At 40.4% G+C, this 20,758-nt stretch overlaps 1 protein-coding gene across 3 annotated transcripts in view; it reads right to left on the bottom strand.

Annotated features, from left to right (window-relative positions):
• The window catches only part of NPR3 (natriuretic peptide receptor 3), a 45,398-nt gene that overhangs the window by 7,170 nt on the left and 17,470 nt on the right, over nt 1-20,758 (bottom strand). Inside the window, exons 4-7 of one of the 3 annotated variants that reach the window (XM_088054577.1) lie at nt 12,084-12,219; nt 8,176-8,270; nt 4,389-4,524; nt 2,816-2,900 (exon numbers count right to left, since the gene is read on the bottom strand). In XM_088054577.1, coding sequence (XP_087910703.1) covers nt 2,816-2,900; nt 4,389-4,524; nt 8,176-8,270; nt 12,084-12,219 — 452 coding nt within the window. Of the gene's footprint in view, nt 1-2,815; nt 2,904-4,388; nt 4,525-8,175; nt 8,271-12,083; nt 12,220-20,758 lie in introns of all 3 variants that reach the window. The other 2 variants (XM_005527990.3, XM_088054578.1) reach the window with 2 other exon arrangements.

Genomic DNA, 20,758 nt, shown 5'->3' with positions numbered 1-20,758 from the left:
TCAAAGCACTAAGGCACGGACATTTGCTTCTTTGAAAATTTCTGCTCTAAATGATTAGGAGTTTCTGTGAAGTGTCATGTGAACTGTGTCACATCACTGCTTTATATTGATCAAAGCCAAATTACTTTTCAGTATGCTGGGTGGGGGGGAACTTTCTGGAGAGTTCAAAAAACAGATCTGACTATTCAGCTGTGTTTCTCACAAACTATGTATTAACTAACTAATCTTCCCATTTCCCTCTGAGAAAGCTACCGTGTTTCTAATGCCAGAGGAGGTAACATGATGAATTAAGAAGAGGGATGTAGACGACAGATAAGAAATAAACACAAATGCTCATGTATCAGACACAGCTCTTCCTGTGTGTCTTCCTCTAGGGCCTTTTGAAGAATTCTGCTATGTTACTTCGTACGTCAAACAAACCCTCTGACTGCTTTTTTGCTTCCCCTTTAGTACCCAAATCTCCCCCCCAAAATCATTAGATGATTCACATTTATGTTTTATACACTTACGCTTCTACTCAGTTTCAGGACAAATTTTTCAGAAGGGCATTAGTCCAGCCCCATGTGCTTGTACTACTGGTGGAGATGTATGACAAAACCCCTGTATGCCAAGGAAAGTTCCACCAGCACAGGTAGCAGGAGTCACAACTACATATGTAGCAGTGGAAGAAAGATTTTCACAACATCAAGGTTTTGCTTCAAACAACATGGCTGAATAGAAAGTGGCAACCTAAAAGTTCTGAAAATATTACCTCAGTACTTGTGTCTGTATCAGTAAGCACCAAAATAACTTGAAAAACCTGTGTTGTTTACTTTATTAATGTGTTTTCAAGTCAGGCCCTTCCATGGGTCAGAGCATGCACAGCAGTAGATCATGCACAAGGACAGGTCCAGAATTTAAGGAGTTTAAGTTAAAATCCAGTCAAAGCCACATATCAGAACTCCCCAGACCTTTTAACTGTTTGCATGGACACTTAGAACTGTATTTGCACACTCATTTGTGACAATTACAGATCCAAATGAAAGGTAATTAGAAGGGTACCTTTACAGTTTAAAAGGTACAGAAGCTGCAAGTACAAATTACTCCCAGGTACACAATTGCTAAGCCTACTTTTTCTGAAAATCTGACTCACACACCCTGGGGTTTCAGGGGTTTTTTGTTAGGTTTCAGATATTTATTATATCTCTATAATAATAAAAAAATATATTTTATAAATATATTTATGATATAATTATATAACTATATAATTTCTTATATCTCTATAATTTTATTTATAATTTTATTTATTATATCGTTATAATTTATTTCAGATATTTATTATATTTATTTATTATTAGGTTTCAGATATTTATTCTAATGGTGGAATAAGGGGGCTGTCCCTGCCTCTGTTTTGAGCAATTGCAATCAGATCTGGAGAGTGAAATTCACCCACAGGTCATTAGACATCTCCAACACATAGATCCATCTGACAGCACCCACAGCTTTCTTCAGGAAACAGGAACTCCTAAGAGACCTGGTTTAGCTTTTACATGAAGATGACATGAACTGCACAGAAGTGCTCATTTCTCCCCTCTGACCATACATAAAAAGACTGGGTGTTGAGCTCAGGTGTACTACATCTACTTTTACAGGCACCCACCTTTGCTTCACATGGGTTTCCAGTCCAAATCTTTGTGTCAGATGACTAGGAGTTTAACTTCAGTTCTTGAAATGATACTTTGCATAGCTTTATAGCAGCCCAGGATATTTGCTGTTTTTTTCTTATTCTTACATACCAATTCCCTCCCAATATCAGCAATGCTACAGCCCACACCTAACAACTGTCATCTCTGGTTGAGAATCTATGTAAGATGCAAGAACCTCTGATGATATAAAATATAAAGACAGATTTTTATTCTCTTTTACTTTTAAAGATAGTCTTTATTCAGCCCAAGCCAACATAATGCTATCTCAAACCCAAACAACACTATAAGCACTGAACACATGCAAGAATAAAATCACCCTGAAGAATTTCAGTTTTAAGTACCTGATGAATAAGCTTGGTTCTTTGAAACCCTGAAAGTGTCATGGTGAATTGAAGCAGACTTTGCCTGTTTTATTTTGTTAACATTTTTTATAAACTGGTATTTTTTATTGGACAGAATTATTTGATTCTTGTATGCAGAGGTTAATTCTATTCTCCTGTCTGGCTTTTCCATAGCAAGAGGATAAACTACTGTATACATAAGGTGCTGAACAAGTATAACTAATGTATTCCATCAGTATAGGATCAATTATCAAGATTTTACATTTGCTGACTAGCATTGTAAGGATTATCTTACTTAAACAGGAATGAAACACTGAACACCCTGCACTGACCTCAGCTTATTAAGTTAAATGTACAGCTTTGGAATCCAAATGCTCTCTTACACCAAAACAGAAATCTCTTTCTGTTCAGTACAATTCCATTCAAGATATAAATCTCTTGCAGATCACAGCCTGCACAACTGTGCTGGCAAGGAGCACCAAACAAAGGCAGCTTTCAAGGCCAGAGCATTTTACTAAAGCAACTGTGAATGCCTGGAACTCACTGGAATTACTTCCATGAGTAACATTACTTAGAGATGTAAGTAGTAACAGGATGAAGACTCAAGTCAATAAAATTATTTGGATAAACACAAAAGGACAATGAAAGTGTGTTCACCATCTCTGGTGAAAATGTTAGCACACATTATTATGGTGCCTCTCTGTCTCCCATCAAGGATGTTCTGCCAGGAGCTGAGAAGTTTGGATGTTGAATAAAAAGTTTACAGAACCTTCAATGAATTGGACTAACCTGAAGAAGTAAAAAGCCATTAGCAATCCTGCTCCAAGCAAGGCGCCCACGACTATTCCTGTAACTGCTGATTCTCCTAGACCACCTGCTTGAAAGGGGGAAAAAATTGTAAACAATCAGGGTTCATATTGAGAACTATCTGCATTCACATATTGGAAAATACACACAATTAGGGAATTAGTGACCAACATTAGCTAATAACTAAAGCTTTTCAGAGCTCGGGACTCCAAGTGAACCTGTTCTAGTATCTGCATGTTTACTTTTTTGTCCTTGCTTTCCTTGGGGTTGAGAAAGCTCATCTGATCAGTGTCAGATGAAGGCACAGTTCTGGAGATATGACACAAGGGAATGTTAGGAAACTGGCCTGGACAGCTTGGTCTGAATTGCAACACTGACTGGGTTTACAGTGACACACATAAGGGGAATCAGCACTGAATATGCCTTGAGTCACTGTTAACAGAAGCAAACTTATCTTACCTGGATGAGAACCTTAACCCTCTATCACCCAGGTTTATTAAAACTACTGTGATTATCCAGTATCCAGTTCATCCATATTATTTCCTGAAATTACATTGTTTCAAGTTAAAGCCATATGACTTTTATCTTGCTGTAAATCTCAGCAGCAGCAGAACAGGGACAGAGTGGCTGAAGGGGAGCCCAAACAGGGAGTGACTCTGGGAAGTGCAGGGCTCCTGAAGAGCAATGGCACTTTCATGTGCATGTAGTCTACTCCCATTTCCATTCCCACCTGGGTTTGTGGAAAGGAACAGAGAAGGAAATTCAACTGCTTCCTTCTCTTCCTTCATCCTTGATCCTTCAAGGGGATTCTGTCCGTACAGATGGAAGAGGGTGCATAGCTACAGTACACTGACCACAGATGGTCTGCATTCAAACCAGTTTTTCAAGGATTCAAGAAATATCAGGCTGGAGTTAGCTTTTCACTGCAGGACTAGCAATTTGTCTCCTGTGAAAAGATTATCCTTTGTCACCAAGGCACCATTATCTTCCTACCCCAATTTCCTTGCAACTTCCTACTCACTACAACAAGGTCTGCAATGTCAGTGTGCTAGAAAGACTGGACACCTGCTCTTTCAAGGGTAGTGTCAGCCTTCTGAATTCACAGATGTCACCCCATTCAACTATCTTCACTTCTCCTTAGCCTACTAAGCCCCTCACAGTGCCTTCTCATAACACTGAAAATCATCCTGCACTGGGAGAACATTGTTCCCACTGGCACAGCTGCTAATTATCAGTGTGATTATTCTCTGCTGGGGTTTCAGTTACATCCCTCTTCCTGGCTAAAAGGCCCCCATAAAGACCTAAAGCTCTGATGGCCTGGGCTCTGGCCTGTGCATGATTACTGCTATGTTTAAGTTCAGGGAAGTGATTCAGACCATGTACTACCCACGGCTGCCAGACCTTAACCTCCCAAGCAGTTGGGAGAGGCAGAGACAGCCACCATGTCTCCGTTGGACAACTGTGCTAAACAATTTAATATGGCCCATTATTTTGCAGCAACTCATGGATTCTTCTCTTTGGAGCTGGTGAAGCAGAATTGAGTCACTAAACTTACATGATTTACATGGTGTATTGTTTGTGTGCTCTGAAACTCGGCTTTCATCTAGTCGCAGCCTGCCGTGGTTCCACGGGTATTTCACATTCGATCGAATTTCAAATCGCCCCTGCTTCCCATAGTAGTCCCCGATCACCTAGGCAAAACAAGAAGGGGATGAAAGGATTTTACCATCAACTTAGGTAAGTGAAACAAGCAGAAGAGAAGCGTCACTCACTCAGCTCCTGTGGTATGATGTTGAATCCCAGAGAAGAGGGCTGAAGGGGTCTGTGGGAGGTTACCTAGTGCATGCCCTGCCCTGGGGCAGAATCAGCTGAAGGAAACCATTCCTGACAGATGTTTACCTAATCTGTTCATAAAAGCCTTCAAAGATGGAGACTTGACAATTTCTGCATCAATTATTCTGGAACTTAGCTAACCTTACTGTCAGTTGTTTTCCCTAGCATCTAACATAAAATTACTTTTTTGTAATTATCCAATTGTTACCAAATTGTCAATTGCAACACTGCTTTACAGGCTCTTATCTGATTCTGCCCTCAGGCTTCTTTTCTATATAAATCCAGTTTACACAAGCTTTCTAACCTCCTGAATATTCCTCCTACTCTCCCTGGGCTTGTATTCAATTGCTCCATAGTGAGTTGAGTGCTTAGGATTGTCACCCAGCTAAGTGAATGCATCAGCAGCTAGACATGAGTCCAGACTGGGCATGAACAGACCCAGAGCTGCCCTGCCCAGAAGGACCTGGGGGTGCTGGTGGGTGAGAGGCTGGACATGGCCCAGCCATGGCACTCACAGCCCAGAGAGCCAAATGTGTCCTGGGCTGCATCCAGAGCCCCGTGGGCAGCAGGGGAGGGAGGGGATTCTGCCCCTCTGCTCTGCTCTGCTGAGACCCAGCTGGAGCATCCAGAGCTGGGGTCCCTGCACAGGAGGGACAGGGACCTGCTGGAGCCAGCACAGAGGAGGCCACCAAGATGATCAGAGAGATGGAACACCTCTGCTGTGAGGACAGGCTGAGAGAGCTGGAATTGTGGGGAGATCTCACTGCAGCCTTTCAGTACATCAAGAGGGTTTATAAAATAGAGGGAGAACAACCGTATCACAGGCAGGTAGTGACAGGACAAGGGCAACAGATTTGAACTAAAAGAAGAGAGATTTAGATTAGATGTTAGGCAGGCATTCTTTGCTCTGAGGGTGGTGTGGCACAGGATGCAGAAAGAAGCTGTGCACCATAACTTCAACATCCATTCAAGGCCAGGGTGGTTAGAGCTCAGAGCAGTCTGGTCCAGAGGAAGGAGTCCTTGTCCATGGCAGGGGTGTTGGAACTGGATGGTCTTTAAGGCCTCTCCGAGTCTAAACCCTTCTGTGGTTCCAGGAATTCGAGCACTTTGAGTGCTGAGACTCTCAACTACACACTCCAGGATGGAGTCTTCTGTTTTGGCAGAATTCAGATATACTTGACTATGTTACGTTGAAACCTTCAAATCTTGTCTTTCTGCAGTTGTTGATATTTACATATGCGTTATTCTGGTAGTAGGGCAGTATTTTTTCACACCAATTCATAAAGGCACTTTAGAATTTCAGTCCTGTCTTCAGCAGTTTCAGGCTTTATTCAAGATAACCTATGCTGACTCTGCTGCAGCAATATGTCTAAAAACACCTCTGTACAGCAGAAAGACCATTTACTGTGACACTGAAGTGGTCAGAAACAATGGCAGAAGCACATCAATACATCTTTTTGTCCTACCACAGATAAAACTCAGATCTTAATACACTAGATTTAGAATTCAAGGCATGGATAGCCTCTTGAAATCTTTCACCTGAATTTCATTTTGAAGTCAATGACATTAAATAACGTTTCCTCTGGTTAAATACACAAAGGTACGTTTTACACTAAATAAAGACACTTATTTCTCTCACAGTTGCAACTGGGATATAAATCCTTTGAAAAATGAATGTGTTCAGCAGCTGTCCAAAAATTAAGGCAAAATCAGTAAAATGGAAAAATAGAGACCATTCACAGGCATCAGATTTATTATTAAGAGACTGTTTAATTTATTTTATTTATGTTTTCAAGCAGGAGTGGGTGAGTCCTCTACCAGCAAGACTTATTAAATAAGAAAATATGAAGAATGGTTTAAGAGCAAAAAGCTATAAGCAGGAATCACATGGATTCAGATCAGAAGTAGGATATAGAATGATATATATAAGAATATAAGATATATAAGAATGGTTCATCTTTGGAACAAACATTGAGGGCACCAGCAAGGCAGTCTCTGTTCTTTCAGTGCCTCCAAACCAAAATTAAATGCCTGTTGCAGCATGAGCTTTACTCACTTGTAAACAACAGGGCTCCATAGAGGTTAAGAAACCTGCCTGTGCCTAATATAGCAGAGATCAAACTAGGAAATCTAGGTTTTCTTCTAGCTTTAAACTCTGAGAATAGACCTGGGAAAATAGCTCTGCCCAAACACCCATCCATCTGGCACAGTTCAGCTGAGAAACATTCTCCTACACAGAAGAAGTTATCCAGATGAACAGAACAAGTTATCAAATAAACAATGTTTTTAGAGTGAGGCATGAGGTTAGAAATTATGTGGCAGACAAAAGTAGTAAGTAATCATGTGTAAAATGTTAATTGCATGTATATTTATGTATCTAAAAAAAGCAGAGGGAAATTCCACAATAAATTAAAAGAATAAATGTAACATTTGAAAAAAAAAAGGTAGTTTAAATTGCAAGCAAAAGAGCAATGAAAAGAAGGGTAAGAGATGAAAATTAAATTGATAAATAAGATAAAAAGCTCCTGGGCTGAGAAAACAGAAGAAACACAGGTTGTTCACACCGAAGTTATCCCAACCATTTTGTACTCCTACTACCCCTGTGAGTGTCTGCAGTTTACTGGTGTAGTTTTTCAATCACTTTTACACACTAAAATACACAAGACATCCTCATACTTCTAAAAGGGCTCCTTGAATTCTTCTCTGCTGCAATACCAGCAGCAATGTAATTTCACTGGATTCAAAACCACTCACTGAAATGTCCAGCTCAGATACTGCTACTTTTTGTTTGAGCTTGTTGAAATCGGGGAGACCAGCAAAGCTGAGGCTGATGCTGATTTTGCAACTAACAAAAGCATTACCCTGCAGCTGGACTTAGGGCACTGCATGTATTAATAAACTCAGCCCAGGCATGCTATTCTCTACGTGCAGCTGGTGCTGTTTCTCACAGACTTTTTCACAGTCCATCTCTTCCATTCCTTCTGCATCCAGTGGAAAAACCTATTTGGTGCATATGGAGCCATCTGATTAAAATGTTTCTTAAACACTGAAAAGAAGGCACTCAGGAATGGCTGCCTGAAAAACAAGGCCAGGCAAGGCCTGCACTCCTGCATGTGGCTGACCACAGCCTAAGATTTAAATACCTGTACTTGCAGTGTTAATACGTCAGGACAACTCGTGCATCAGTGTTGCTGTAAGATTAATCTTTCTTCCCACCAATAAATAAAAGGCCTTGCTCATTTTTCAACATTAATTCCTCATATGCAAGATTAGCAGTACTTAGCCAGCTTGTGAGAATTCACCCTTTAGTTAAAGTCTAGCATCATGTGAAGTTGTACTGTTAAAGAAAAGAACAAAGTTTAAAAAACTTACTATAACTACTTCAAGATAGCAGAAAGGATTTGGTCTTTAAATTGATAAGATTAAGCCACCAAGTAAAGAGATTATATCATATTACTTTGAATTACTAATTCATCAGTGGCCAGTTGCAATGGTGTTTGTTTCCTTACCTCCTGTGTCCCTGCCTCCGGGTCTGTCATTCCAATCACAGAGAAATCCCCATATCTGTCTCCATTGGCATCAATGGACACCTGCCCTGCAATGCCTAAAGAATGGCATGTGAGGAATCAGAAGATTAATTAGTTAAAATACTGAGCCTTTCCAAGCAAAACATGAAAACAGTGGACAGGTTTTTACAGACTGATACGACAGGAAATCTCATCAATCTCCCTGCATTTTTGTTGGCATTCCAGAAGAAACTGTAATTTCATCTCAGTGTCTGCATTCCTGAATTCTTAACATTTCTCCTTTTTAAATATTAAATGTGTGAGACTGAAGAATACGTGAGAAAAATCTAATCCAAAAACTATGTAAGACTAAAACACAAATATATTTAACATGAATTGTTTACAGAGAGCCTAATCCTGAAATATCTGATGATGCCTCAATAAAGAGAGTCCAGCTCATGTGCTGCAGAGGACACAGGGGCAGAGACCTAGATCCCACAGGCTGAAGGGGCTACTGCAGCCATACAACTAGTCCAGTGTGGTTTCCACCTAATGGGGTACTGGACATGGCATGGAACAGAGGCTCCATGTGCACTACAAATGCATTAAGCCATGTATTCATCTACATAAGATTAACTATGTAATATGTTTAATTTGGTTTATGTTCTTAGAGCCCCATTCCACTTCCTTGTTTTACAATTTCTAGAAAATTTTGGGGAAACTGGGACTCATTGATTCATAGGATATCTCAAGTTTGAAGGGGCTTTGGGGATCCTGAGCCCAATCTCCAGCTTAGAGCATCATCAGCCAGAAGGTTGCTCAAAGTTTTATCTGCTCTCCAAGATCTCCAAGGATGGAAACTGCACAGCCTCACTGGGGCAACTGGTTTGGTCTGCCAAGGGAAATGAACACATCCTTGGATTCAATCTAAACCTTTAAATGCATGTCCTTGTGTACAAAAAGCTTGGCTTCAAATTCTCAAGTGTAAGTCAAACAGTTCCTTAAAATCCATCAAACAATACCAATTAACTATGGTGAAGACACTTTAAGACTGCTGGTACACTTTTTCACTTTAGATATTCTCAAATGTGATCCTCCACTGCCTGACACCAAACACAGCCATTGACACCTGGGCAAGGCAAACAGGTGTCATTGTACACCCATGTTACACCAACTACACCAACTACAACCAGGCACAAAGCCATGGAGATTCAGGCTCTCAGCAACAGTCAATCAGAAAAGAGAGGTCAGATATTCAGAGTACAAATGTCCCCCAATGTGCCAAGTAATAGTGAGCATGCAACAGACTTAACACATCTCCATTTATTCTGTGTCTGTTCAGATTTAGTGATGTCAAAAATATCTCAGCTTGCTGTGGTTTTCAAAATATGAAGTGGTAATCAAAGATTATTGTTAAGCATCTATTTCCTTGTAACAACACAGTAATCACATAGTTGTCAATTCAATTACTGCAGGGAAATCAAATGGGTGTAACAGCCACTTGGCTCTGAGACTGAAAGAAGTGGCCACTCTGAAAAACTGTGATGTCCCTGCTTACTCATGAATTTGGATTCTGGGTCTGACAGGAGGTGCTAGTTGAAACAGACACTTTTGTGACCTAAAAAAAACAAAACTCAGTTTTTTGCAAATAAGTACTGAATTGAAACCTGGAGTTCCTATGGGATTTTTTTTTCCAGTAGGAAGGACTAATTTTTCAATTTTTCATCTGAATCAAAAATAGGAATTTAAAAAGCTGACATTTCCTGCAATTTCCTTAAGAAACATCTCCTCAATTTCCTTAAGGAAATTAAGAAATTTCCTACAGAAGTAGGAAATTTTGAAACAACCTTAATGAAGAATTGCATTTGCATGAAAGTGGAATGATTTTATCTCAGCTTTCTTTCTGTTTTTATGTGAGATACCTACATACAAAAAAAAATTTCTACTTTTTCAGAGGAAATACCAATGAATAGCAAATACTCTGCACCAGAAGTGCCCTGAAGTTATACCATGCTGTCTTTAACAAACCAATGAATCCTAAACAATCCTTTGATCACCTCAGCCTTGTCCTTTCCTAAGCCCATAATGTCTGTGCAGCTGTGGCAGGCAGATGGAATTCTGCAGGAAAAAGCATCTGCATTCTGTTTGGAGTCCTGGTAAGTCAGAGCAGGTGTAAAAATGAGGTGCCAAGACAATCAGATATCTACATGTTAGAAGTTATATTAATTCCACTGGTGAAACCGAAGTTCTCATTAGCAAGGCCTGCAAAAATCAAAGGGAATTGCAAAGCTTCAGTCCCACAGCAGAACCTGATGGGTGTGCATGAACCGTACTCTGTGATGCTGCCACCACTCACAGGAAGGATAAAGGGACATTATCTTCCTTAAGGGACTGGACTACAAGACATTGAGATAAAGGCCTCTTTAAAAGTCAATTTTATGTCCACCAAAGTACTGCCACAGGGAGAAAAAGTCATATGACTTACAAGAATTTTGACCAACTGCACCCTCAAAGCCCAAGTCAGCTACATTTTCAGAATAGGTGGAATAAGGCAGCCATCAGCAACAATCTGGTTTTCTAAAGTGAGGAAAGAGAACATTTTTATCTCCTGACAGGTTTTACAAGCAAGGTGTGAGAATCAACCGTGTAGCCCACGTGGAGCACATGGAACTACAAAGGATGCATGGGCACACCAGTTGGTGTCTTCCTGGAGCACAGGAACAGGAGCAGAGAAAACACAGGCTGTGCTGAGGTATCTGCTCACACATAGCACAAACAGACAAGCAAATCCTTAGGCACCAGATTGCCTCCCTTTTAAAACAGTGTTTTGGAGAGCCACAGATATGAAGAGATATCTTGGAATACCAAGCACAACCTAGAGATGGTGCAGGGCTTCTCATGAGATGATTGCAACCAGCATAATTTAAAGCAATCACTTACTTTAAAGTGCTTGAGTGTTATCTTAAACTGCCCAGAGTATTCTTTTGCCTTGTGTTCACAATTGTACCACAATTTGAGAACAGAAAATTGGTTTGGAGCTACTGCCCTTCTTGCCTTCCTACACCATATCCAGTGTGTTCTAGGAGCTGAGAACCTGGCCACTGAGGTTTTTCTTACACATTCAGATGAATCATTTGCTTTTTATCTAGGGGAAATGTTTCCTTCTCTCAGGCATTTCCACAGGAAATCTTGCCAGTCTACATCAAGTGATTGGACTACTATATGAGATGGATGGAAATATTTTAAGAGATGACAGATGAAACTAATAATCTTCAGTTTCTTTATTACAATTCTTACCTGACAAAAGCATCAGCATTGCTTTGCATCAGCAAGGTGACACACAAGTGCCAGCTGCACTGCAGAATTGCATCCTCGAGATTTAGGCACAGAATGGCACAGTGCTGTCCAGCTGCTGCCTCTGAGACAACATAGCTCCTGAAAGGGGGCTGGGGGAAATCCTTCTAGGGCCCAAAGGAATCCCATTGAGAAACAAAAAATAACCTCAACCCTGGCACCTGCTTGCTTCTATCTATTCCCAGGCTTTCAAGATAAAAAAGTGAAATGGAAAAAATGAGGCAATCTCAGAGCTAATAGATGAATGTGAGCAAAGCAAGCAGCTGTAATCTTTTCAAAAACAAATAAGTAGCCTGAGAAAATTATTGGTATTTCTTTACAACATCAGTGAGGGTCATTAAATTAAGAGGTCTTTGAACTGAGTCAAGACCTCAACAGTTGGTGCAAATAAAAGACAGACTGGTGAGATATGTGAGCCAGCCTTAAAGACGCACATGGTTTCATATGGTTGCTTTCCTCTCTCTTAGGAGTGGAATATGCACGAGACCTTACTTTGCACAGAACAAAGACCTGAAGATTTTTGACTCTGAAAACTGGAATTCCATATCAACTATTACCTTCATAGGTTCTGTTCCGTGTTTGTTGAACAATTTTTTCCCCATCTTTCTTACTGAAACCTATCTTCAGGACTTCCTGTAAAGCTAGAGCATAAAGAAGAATAGCATCATGGAATCCTTCCACAAACATGTTCACCTAAAAAAGAAAGAAGAAAAAAGAACAATGGCAATTGATACTTAATAATTTTTTTCTCTCCTAGGTAATTGATTGACTAGAGCAAATCTACAAATTAACCAAAGAGACTAATTTGGAGAGTTATTTTCTCAGCTGCTGGAACAGAAAAGAATGTATCTCAAAAAAACCTCAGGGGGACAATGGCAACTTCTAACTGTTTTTAAAACAGTTAACCACTATCTGCTATTCTGGACACTCATAATGTTGTGTCTGAATAACTTTGCAGATAGGGTAGAAATTTGCAGATCCCAGTTCCCATGCCCAGAGGCACAAATTCTGCACTTGACCATGTGAGATTCTGTCAGGTGCTGAGCACCCTCATCCCACAGCAGCAAGTATAGCCCCCTCCCTCTGCACAGGGGACTTGGCACCTCTCAGGACTGGGAAGTATGTTCTGTCATGATTTTTTTTGGAGAGCACAACTGGCAGATTTGCTTGTTTAATGATTACCATTTCCATTCCTGGCCCTTGTTCAGCCAAGCATCTCCCCACTAGCAAATAAGCAATGGAGAAAACTACTTACCCTCTCCAGTAATGTGTTCTCTGGAACTGCCAGGAGAACTATTTCCTCTCCTTTATCGTTTTCTCACTAAGTTACATGAAATCAGTGAAATAACCCTAACCCTGCTTTATAACACTAACACAAGAGAAGATTGCTGCCAATGAACCTTCATAGGCAATGCACAGTTTTTGGTCTGTGAGTTACAAAAACAGCTGAGTGCTGCAGAAACATTGCAAGTTTGCTCTCAGGAGCCTGGTGTGCTTCTGTGGTGAAGCAATAATTATTTCAGAAATGGAGTTCAGATGAAGACCCATCAGTAGAAGCTGATGCAGAGTGACCTGAGAAGCACAGGTATTCCTGTTCCTCCTCTGTAGGCAGCAACTCACATTTCAGCAGTGCAATGTACTCACTCAATACACAGTAATTCTGAATAAATTATCTTTCACCTACAAGGAAGATGTTCCCATCCACTCAGGAGTTTCATTACAATAAAAAAAAAAAACAACTCCTGACGTCCTAGCAAAGGAGTAACCACATTATGGGGTCTCTTAATGCCACTTCCAGTGAACAACTCACCTCTACAAATACTCCCCTGGACAGAAGTAACATTTAAGTTATCTTCCACTTCAGTGTATCAAAACAATTTGAAATGCCAGTAAATGAAGTGCTACTCTAACTCTCTCAGGTTTAGCTGGACATTAAAACTGTTACAAGACAAAATATGTGGCCAGTTAACAAATAACTGCTCCACAGATATAAAGTATTACATAGTTGATTGGCTAAACTGAGCTAGTCAAACCCTGATAATGTTATTACACCCAAGACACGCCTTCACTCTTAAAGCAGTTGCCAACAGTAAGGAGAATTTCAGAATTATTTACTGATATTATAAAAGTTTACATTGCTCTGACATTTAAAACTGGACTTTCAGCAATTCCAAGCTATGCTACAGTTGAATGCATTACATTCAGCGGGGGAAGAGACCATGGTGCTACAGGAGGTGCAAAACAGCTCAGCTCACTCTGACAGCCGCAGACTAAAGGGCAGCTCCAGTTATTATGAAGTAAAAAGAAAGCCTGAAAAGAGGTGAAAGTCAGGCTTTTGGTGAAATAAAAAGAGCTGATGGGCAGGGTGCATACTAGGACAGGCTTTGCCAGCAGGGGCTTTAACTTTTCAGAACTGAAAAAACCCAACCAAACCAAGAAACCACAAAGCTCGACAACTGCTTCATGTGCCAGTGTTAGAGTCCAAGTGGCCTGTGGATGATCAAACTTCAGCTTTCTTAATGTGACATTCTTTCTCTCAGGAGAGAAATTAACTCTCCAGTAGCTATACCTCTCTGCTGGCTGATTTACAGTTTGTGGCTGGCATTTGTTTCAAGGAAAGCTATTTGTCACTTCTTTTGTCCTTGGCAAAGACCTCTCAGTGTAACACAGCAACCTTCAAAATCCATTTTGTCAGCTAATTTGCTCAACCTGAAATCTAGTCATGCCATGGGCCTGAAAACCCTTCTGTAGACACTGCAGATTTGCCAGATAAGCCCTGTCAAAACTCACTTGGCAGTTTGGGTGGTTACTGCCACAGCCTCTTGCCAAAGCTCCACTTGGCCAAAACCCCATACATTACATGTGAAAAATCACATTAAAAAATTGTCAGAAAATCATTTATGCCACTGCTCAGTTGCTCACACACAAACCCCAGCACTTTATCTCATGTTGTCAAGGAAGCTGAAACTATGGATAATTTATGTAATTTAAAATCTTCTGAAAGAGTTGTAATTACTGTTTGCAGATGGGATTGCACTTACACTCCCCAGCCAAACCATATGCTGGGCACACCTGAGACATCTCACATTAATCCAGGAACATGTTTAAGCAGCATTTCTTGAAAGGTGATACAGGACCCTATGAAGGGAATAAAGTTTTCCTGTATATCATCTTGTTCAATCTTTTGTAAATTGCCACAATTCCACACAGACCATGTGTTGCATGATGTGGATAGAGGAATATTAAAATGTGAAGTAATAGCTGCAAAAATTTTGAAGAGTTTGCTCTTTGCAGCAGGAAAAGCATTTAAAAGGGCTAGAGTCTGAAGTTTATATTCCAGGAAAGCTTCAAATAGGAATGAGAGTAACTGTGAAGATGTCCTCACAGGCTGCTTGAAGGCGTCCATGGTAAAAAATAATGTGTTAGTTCAAACTTAGACGCCTCCAGGATAAAAACTGAACAGACTATAAAATCTATTAAAGGCCCACTAATCATATAGATTATTAAAAGTTCTTTTAGTTGAGCTCTAATACAAAGCACCCTTTTCACTGTAGTGTTTTCCATTTTAATTTATGCTGCCTTTTAATTACAGGTGTGAGCAGAGCTCCAAATGCTGTGATCACAATTTGCACATCAGATCTACTGAAATGTTGCTGTCCATACCCCGTACTGCAGGGCCACCCCCTCAATGTGGCAGCAATGCCACTGGCAGCAGAGAAGCTGCCAGCTTTGCTGAACATCTTTGGAGGCTGCAGTACAAATATGTGGAAACCTCCTTCTGAGCTATCTTCTGTTCTACTTTCACATCCTATTCTAATACCATACACCTAAAAAGCAAGTATGCTAACTGCACAGGTAAATAAGATATATACTCCTTTTATCTTCCTGCCTTTTTCCTCTAATTAATCACCTTCTATCAGAGAAAAGAAAACAACCAAAACCCAACAACTCCTCTCAGGGCAAATCATGTGCATAAATTTTACCCAGTTCAAAGTTATAGTTCCCCAAGCAGCTATATCGTGACCACACTGTTCATATATACCAAGGTGTTAACAGCATACACAGCAATGCAAAATACTACCGATGTGGAAGACAGCCAAGATACAGCTGTGCCAGACCCATAATTTTCCATATCCTGCCAACTGACTGTAAAATGAGATTATTCTCCTCCATCTGGAACTGCCCATCTCTGAATCACAGCAATTACAGCAATTCGTACCACTTTCCATGCTTAGTGGGGAGCATCATCATCACTCCTTTTTCTATTGAAAAGGCAAACAACATCTCCCACACTTGGTCTTTGCATTTACTTTTCAGTACATCCATAGCGATATTCAAGTTGTCAAACTACAGTTTCAGCCCCAAACAGTGAAGACCCTAGGGAACTGCAGAGGGCTGTACCCAGACATTTGCAAAAATCTTACCAATTTACGTATTTGACATGATGCTCCTACTATCTCACACTGTTACAACATATCCCAAAGAAGTATTTTTCTAAGCAGCTGCAATTTAACTGTCAGTTCTCCCCTTTTAATCCTCCTTCACCAAGCCAATTATAATTATGGTCCCTTCTTTATGAGCTTTTCTAAGAAGCCCTGACATAAATAACTTTTCTTTCATGCATTCTTGGCACACATCTTCAGTTTTCTTCTGCTGACTCACTATCCAGCACTATTCACTTAACTCTACAACAGGGATTTCTTTCTTTAATACCATTTGCTGATGTTGCATATTCCCATTCAGGACATTGCCACAGCCCATGCTGTTTTAAATACTTATTTATGGTCCTGAGATGGCCAGGAGCTTTCAGCAGTTCTTTGATGAGTTGCTATGACCTTGCTCTGAGCTGCACAAATCTAGAACAAGGTGGTCATGATTCCCATACAGTAGATGATCAACATAAAGAAATTATTCATGTTTAACTTTTTTAAAGATAAAATATCATTTTTACAGATTGATTTTGTGTTAAACTTCTAGTTTATGTAATCCCAATGAAAAACTCTGGGTGGAACTGACATGTAGATTGAAAATGTGAAACTGAAGGAAAAATATTCTTACACCTGATCACTACCTGAGAAAAGGTGAAGTGCTTTTCAAACCAGCAATGTCATGTGCAGTTTCAGCTTTGCAGTAATGTATTAATCCTACTGCCATAACACTACCACGTGTCATTCAGCATGCTATCACCCTAACAGGATCAAAGTTTTCACTAACCCACCATCCACCTCCTCAGATCCTCACAGGATTTCTCCATTCTGTTATGCAACAGAAACTCACAGAGCTCCCAAACATCACCTATGGATAACAGCTGGGTAATGCTAACATGCACTGGGACTGGGATTTCAAGGACTCCAAACAAATGCAGAGCCACAGGATACACCCATAATCAGCTATCATAAACAGCATGTCTTTGGTTGCCTTCAGTGAGGCATCACTGTGGAACCAAAGCAGGAACTGGAAAGGAGAATAAAGCTGTAAGACAGTTAATCAAATCTGTATATTTAGATGCCTAAGACTAAAAATACAGACTGTTTGCCTGGGCAACCGTACTGCTCCCCTATTGGACCATAGTGCTTCAAACAAATAGGAAGAAAAAGGGAAAAATAATAGAAATACATGCTTTCTTCAGAGAAGGCCATTTCCACAATATTTAATTCACAACTGAAAAGGAATATATGGCATTACACCAAATTCCGGGCAACACGGCTGTAGCCAAGGACAGCCTCATGCTGTATTCACTGATATCCAGTCTCTAGAAATATATAAATAGGCACCTGCTCAAGAACACATGAGGCAGGGGCTCAGGACTTGGTTTTCTAAAGGATATATCCAAACTCACTTTATTATTTGGAGCTAGAACTCACATATCTTCCTAGGAAAAGAAGAAGAGCGTAACAGTAAAACCCTGTGCATATCTAAGAGAGATTTACTCAAGTACTGTAGCATCAATTTCATGTTTCACAGGGAGACAGTGTTTATGTGGAAATCCATAAGATATTTTTCTCATAGGGGAGCATATGACTTTATTAGCAGAATTCTGCAGACTGAGGCTTACACTCCACTCTAAAATTTAGAGCTTAAAAATTCAGCCCCACAGTTGAACAAGACATCACTTTTCTTTAAGGAGGCTTCTTCTGACAAGACCGCCCGCTTGTGTTCATCTCCTTGTTCATCTCCAGTATTCACTGGAGCAGCAGAGATGCTGAGAGCAGAGATGAGGTGTATGCCCCACCCAAGCACTCTGCACACCAGGCAATGTGCCTGTGGCATGAGGAATTTTTGAGTGAAGCCCACCTTTTGAGAGTCTCAAGCATTGCTTGCAGCTCATCAGCCACCCATCTCCACCCTGAAAGAGCCTGCTTCCACCACCTGAGAGACAAGATGTATAGCGAGATCCCTGCTTTATTATTCACCTTCTGTTTGATTTGGACACAAAGCACTTGTCTTTGAGGATGAGACTATGCCTCTGCCTGCCTGCACTGCTCAGCTGGTACATGAGCTGATGTGCACTCCTGGCATGCCAAACCACTGCTGCCTCTGCTCCACTCAGACAAGAGGATGCTTACTCCAACAGGGCTGAAGTACTACTAGCAACAAACTCCTATCCACTTTAAACCTAACTGTGGACCAGAAGCCAGCCCTTTGATCCAAGAAAAGGTCTGCTGAAACAAAATAAATTAACAAAAAGAAAATAAAAGTAAATTAAGAAATTAAAGCAGTATCTGTGATTTCCTTAAATAAGGCAGCCAAATTCAGGGAGTTAAGGGTATTTGTCAGTGAAGGTTATTTTCTTGCTATGGAAAGAAAACTAACCACAAATTCAGCTCCTTTGCTCTTGTATCTCATCTCATTCTTCAAGCCTTCCTCCTTGTTTTTCTTAATACCCCATTCTTGAACAACTAGTAGATTTACTCACAATCATCTGGCTGGGGCAGCCACAGGTTGCTCTATTGTCTCAATGGTGAACTGAAGCAAAAATCTATTCAATCCCAGACTACAGGGCAGCTGTGCTGTGAAATGTCAGCTAAAATATGTCAAGCTACAGTGACAACTGAGATACAAAGGCATGGAGAAAACTTTCCAACCCCACTGCCTGCAAAAGCTGCCCATTCTTTGTTTATTGCTAGCAACACTCTCCAATGGTTATCTAAAAAATAGCTGTAAACCTCCAGTGCCTGCTGCAAACAGGCTGGGAAGAAATTTCCAGCTACAGCCAAAATGAGTTCCTTCCATTAAACACAGAAAGAGGAACTGTCACCCCAGCAGAGTCAGAACTTTACCCAAAGTCAGTTCACATCATAGGGCTCTGACTGCTGCACTCAACCCATGGCCTGACATCACTGGGCTCTCAGACTCTCCCCAGACCTCCACTGGCATGGTTAAAGCAGGGGCAGGCTGAGCTGAGAAATTACCTGCTCCAGGAACAGGATGCTCTTCTAGACCAGATTTTTCCCCTGAAAAACGTGTGGGGTTTATTTCTGGCTCCGTCCATTGTGTTCACTGACTCCTTTTGTAAGCTGCTACCAGCCACTTTACCCCTCTGTGGTTTTGGTTCCTGCATTACTTTTTAAAGTTGCCCCCTAAAGGATGCAACTGATGTGTCTAAGGAGCAGAATTATTTTGTACCAGAACTCAACTACCTACAGAATAATAATTTAGAGGAATTTCTCCTTTATGTATGATTTACACACATACTATTCACCTTTATAATTTACCTCTAAGGGGCTCCAGGTCACCTATCAAGGAAAAGGATATAATCAGAGAATACATTATCGTGCTCCTGCAGTTAAGGTGAAATATCCCATGTTAATAATACATCTCCAACATCAGATAAACAACAAATGCAAAGAATCTCTAGCACATAGCACTATATGTGACTGCCTGAACACTGAATGGATCTTAACCATAGAACGTATTATTTATAAAATTAACCCTCCTACTTTTTTAGGATTTCCTGCCTTCTAACAAATTATGTGGCCAGTCACATGAGTTACAAAACTATGTGCAGAAATTACACATCTAGTCATAGTGGTGAAACACAAAAGATATAAAAGAAATTATTCTTTTCAGCTGAAAACACACAGACATACAGAAACCAAAATATCCTTGTTTTAAATAGATTTTTTAAGAATCTCCATTGGTAGTCTGATAATCTGTTATACAGCTGTAATGAATGCTTACATTTTAAGTTGGCATTTAAATTGGGACATTTTAATTGCAGATAAACACTTAGCAGCAAAAAAAACACCACCCCCATCCTTTCATTAGTTATTAAGTTTTTGATGTCAGCAAGCAAGAATGTTTTACAAGCAGGAACGTCTCAGTTTTCTGGATGACAGTCACTCATATGAAAAAATTGGCACCACTTGTTAAAATAAGCTAAAGTGATTTAAGTGAATATAGAGCTAGGACAAACAGGAAGGACATTTTTTTGTTAAATGTTTATCCTTGTACAATGTGCAATTGTTTTGGATTTTGGATTACTAACATTATCACCAAACCACAAAAATCATGGACATATTTTATTTTTTGTATTAAAAACTCTCAAGATCACATCAGCTCCCATGCAAAACTCAGAAAAATCACTATCACTTTGGAGACAACTCATATATTCAAACTGAATTTATCTGTGTACACTAGCTGGTGGGCTGGTAAAATCTTGGATGGGGTAAAAAACACATCAGACAAAAAGGATCATTTCATTTCTGCTTTGCAGCAGATTAGCAAAGATTACCCAGCAGAGCATTTGCTTTGCAGTCTTAAGGCTGGATAAACACAAATGACTTAGACACAGCCAAAAGGTGCTTAGCTCAAAATTATGCTTGAAGCTGTGATTAGCCATCTAAGAACAGTACCAGGCAAAAATTAGGCACACAAACCCAGGATTCATAAACATCCCAGTTCACCTCTTCCAGCAGAGGAGGATTAGGAATGAGGGATGATGTGACCCTCTTATTCTCACCAGGCAGGTAACAACTCCCCACTGAGTGAATTTGCAGTAAAGCCTCAACAAAACCCCATAGGGCATCAGTCCTTTTAGATTTCCTGCTCCTTTCATCTAAAAGCCCTGGGCATCCTTTTACTGAGTCAGCATAAGAGAACTTCAGGGTGCAGGCTCTGCTTTCAGAGAATCTAAATTCCACCTTTCCCCTGCCCTGCCTGCAGGGCATCCTGAGGTGGAGGCACCCCTAGAACCGAAATCCAGGTGCTGGGGGAGAGATATGACCTGCCA

This window comes from Pseudopodoces humilis, chromosome 4 (assembly GCF_049639895.1).
Source record: "Pseudopodoces humilis isolate 2021_Gansu_Grassland_sample_001 chromosome 4, ASM4963989v1, whole genome shotgun sequence".
NCBI classification, from domain to species: Eukaryota; Metazoa; Chordata; class Aves; order Passeriformes; family Paridae; genus Pseudopodoces; species Pseudopodoces humilis.
This window is presented reverse-complemented; position numbering and strand designations above follow the sequence as displayed.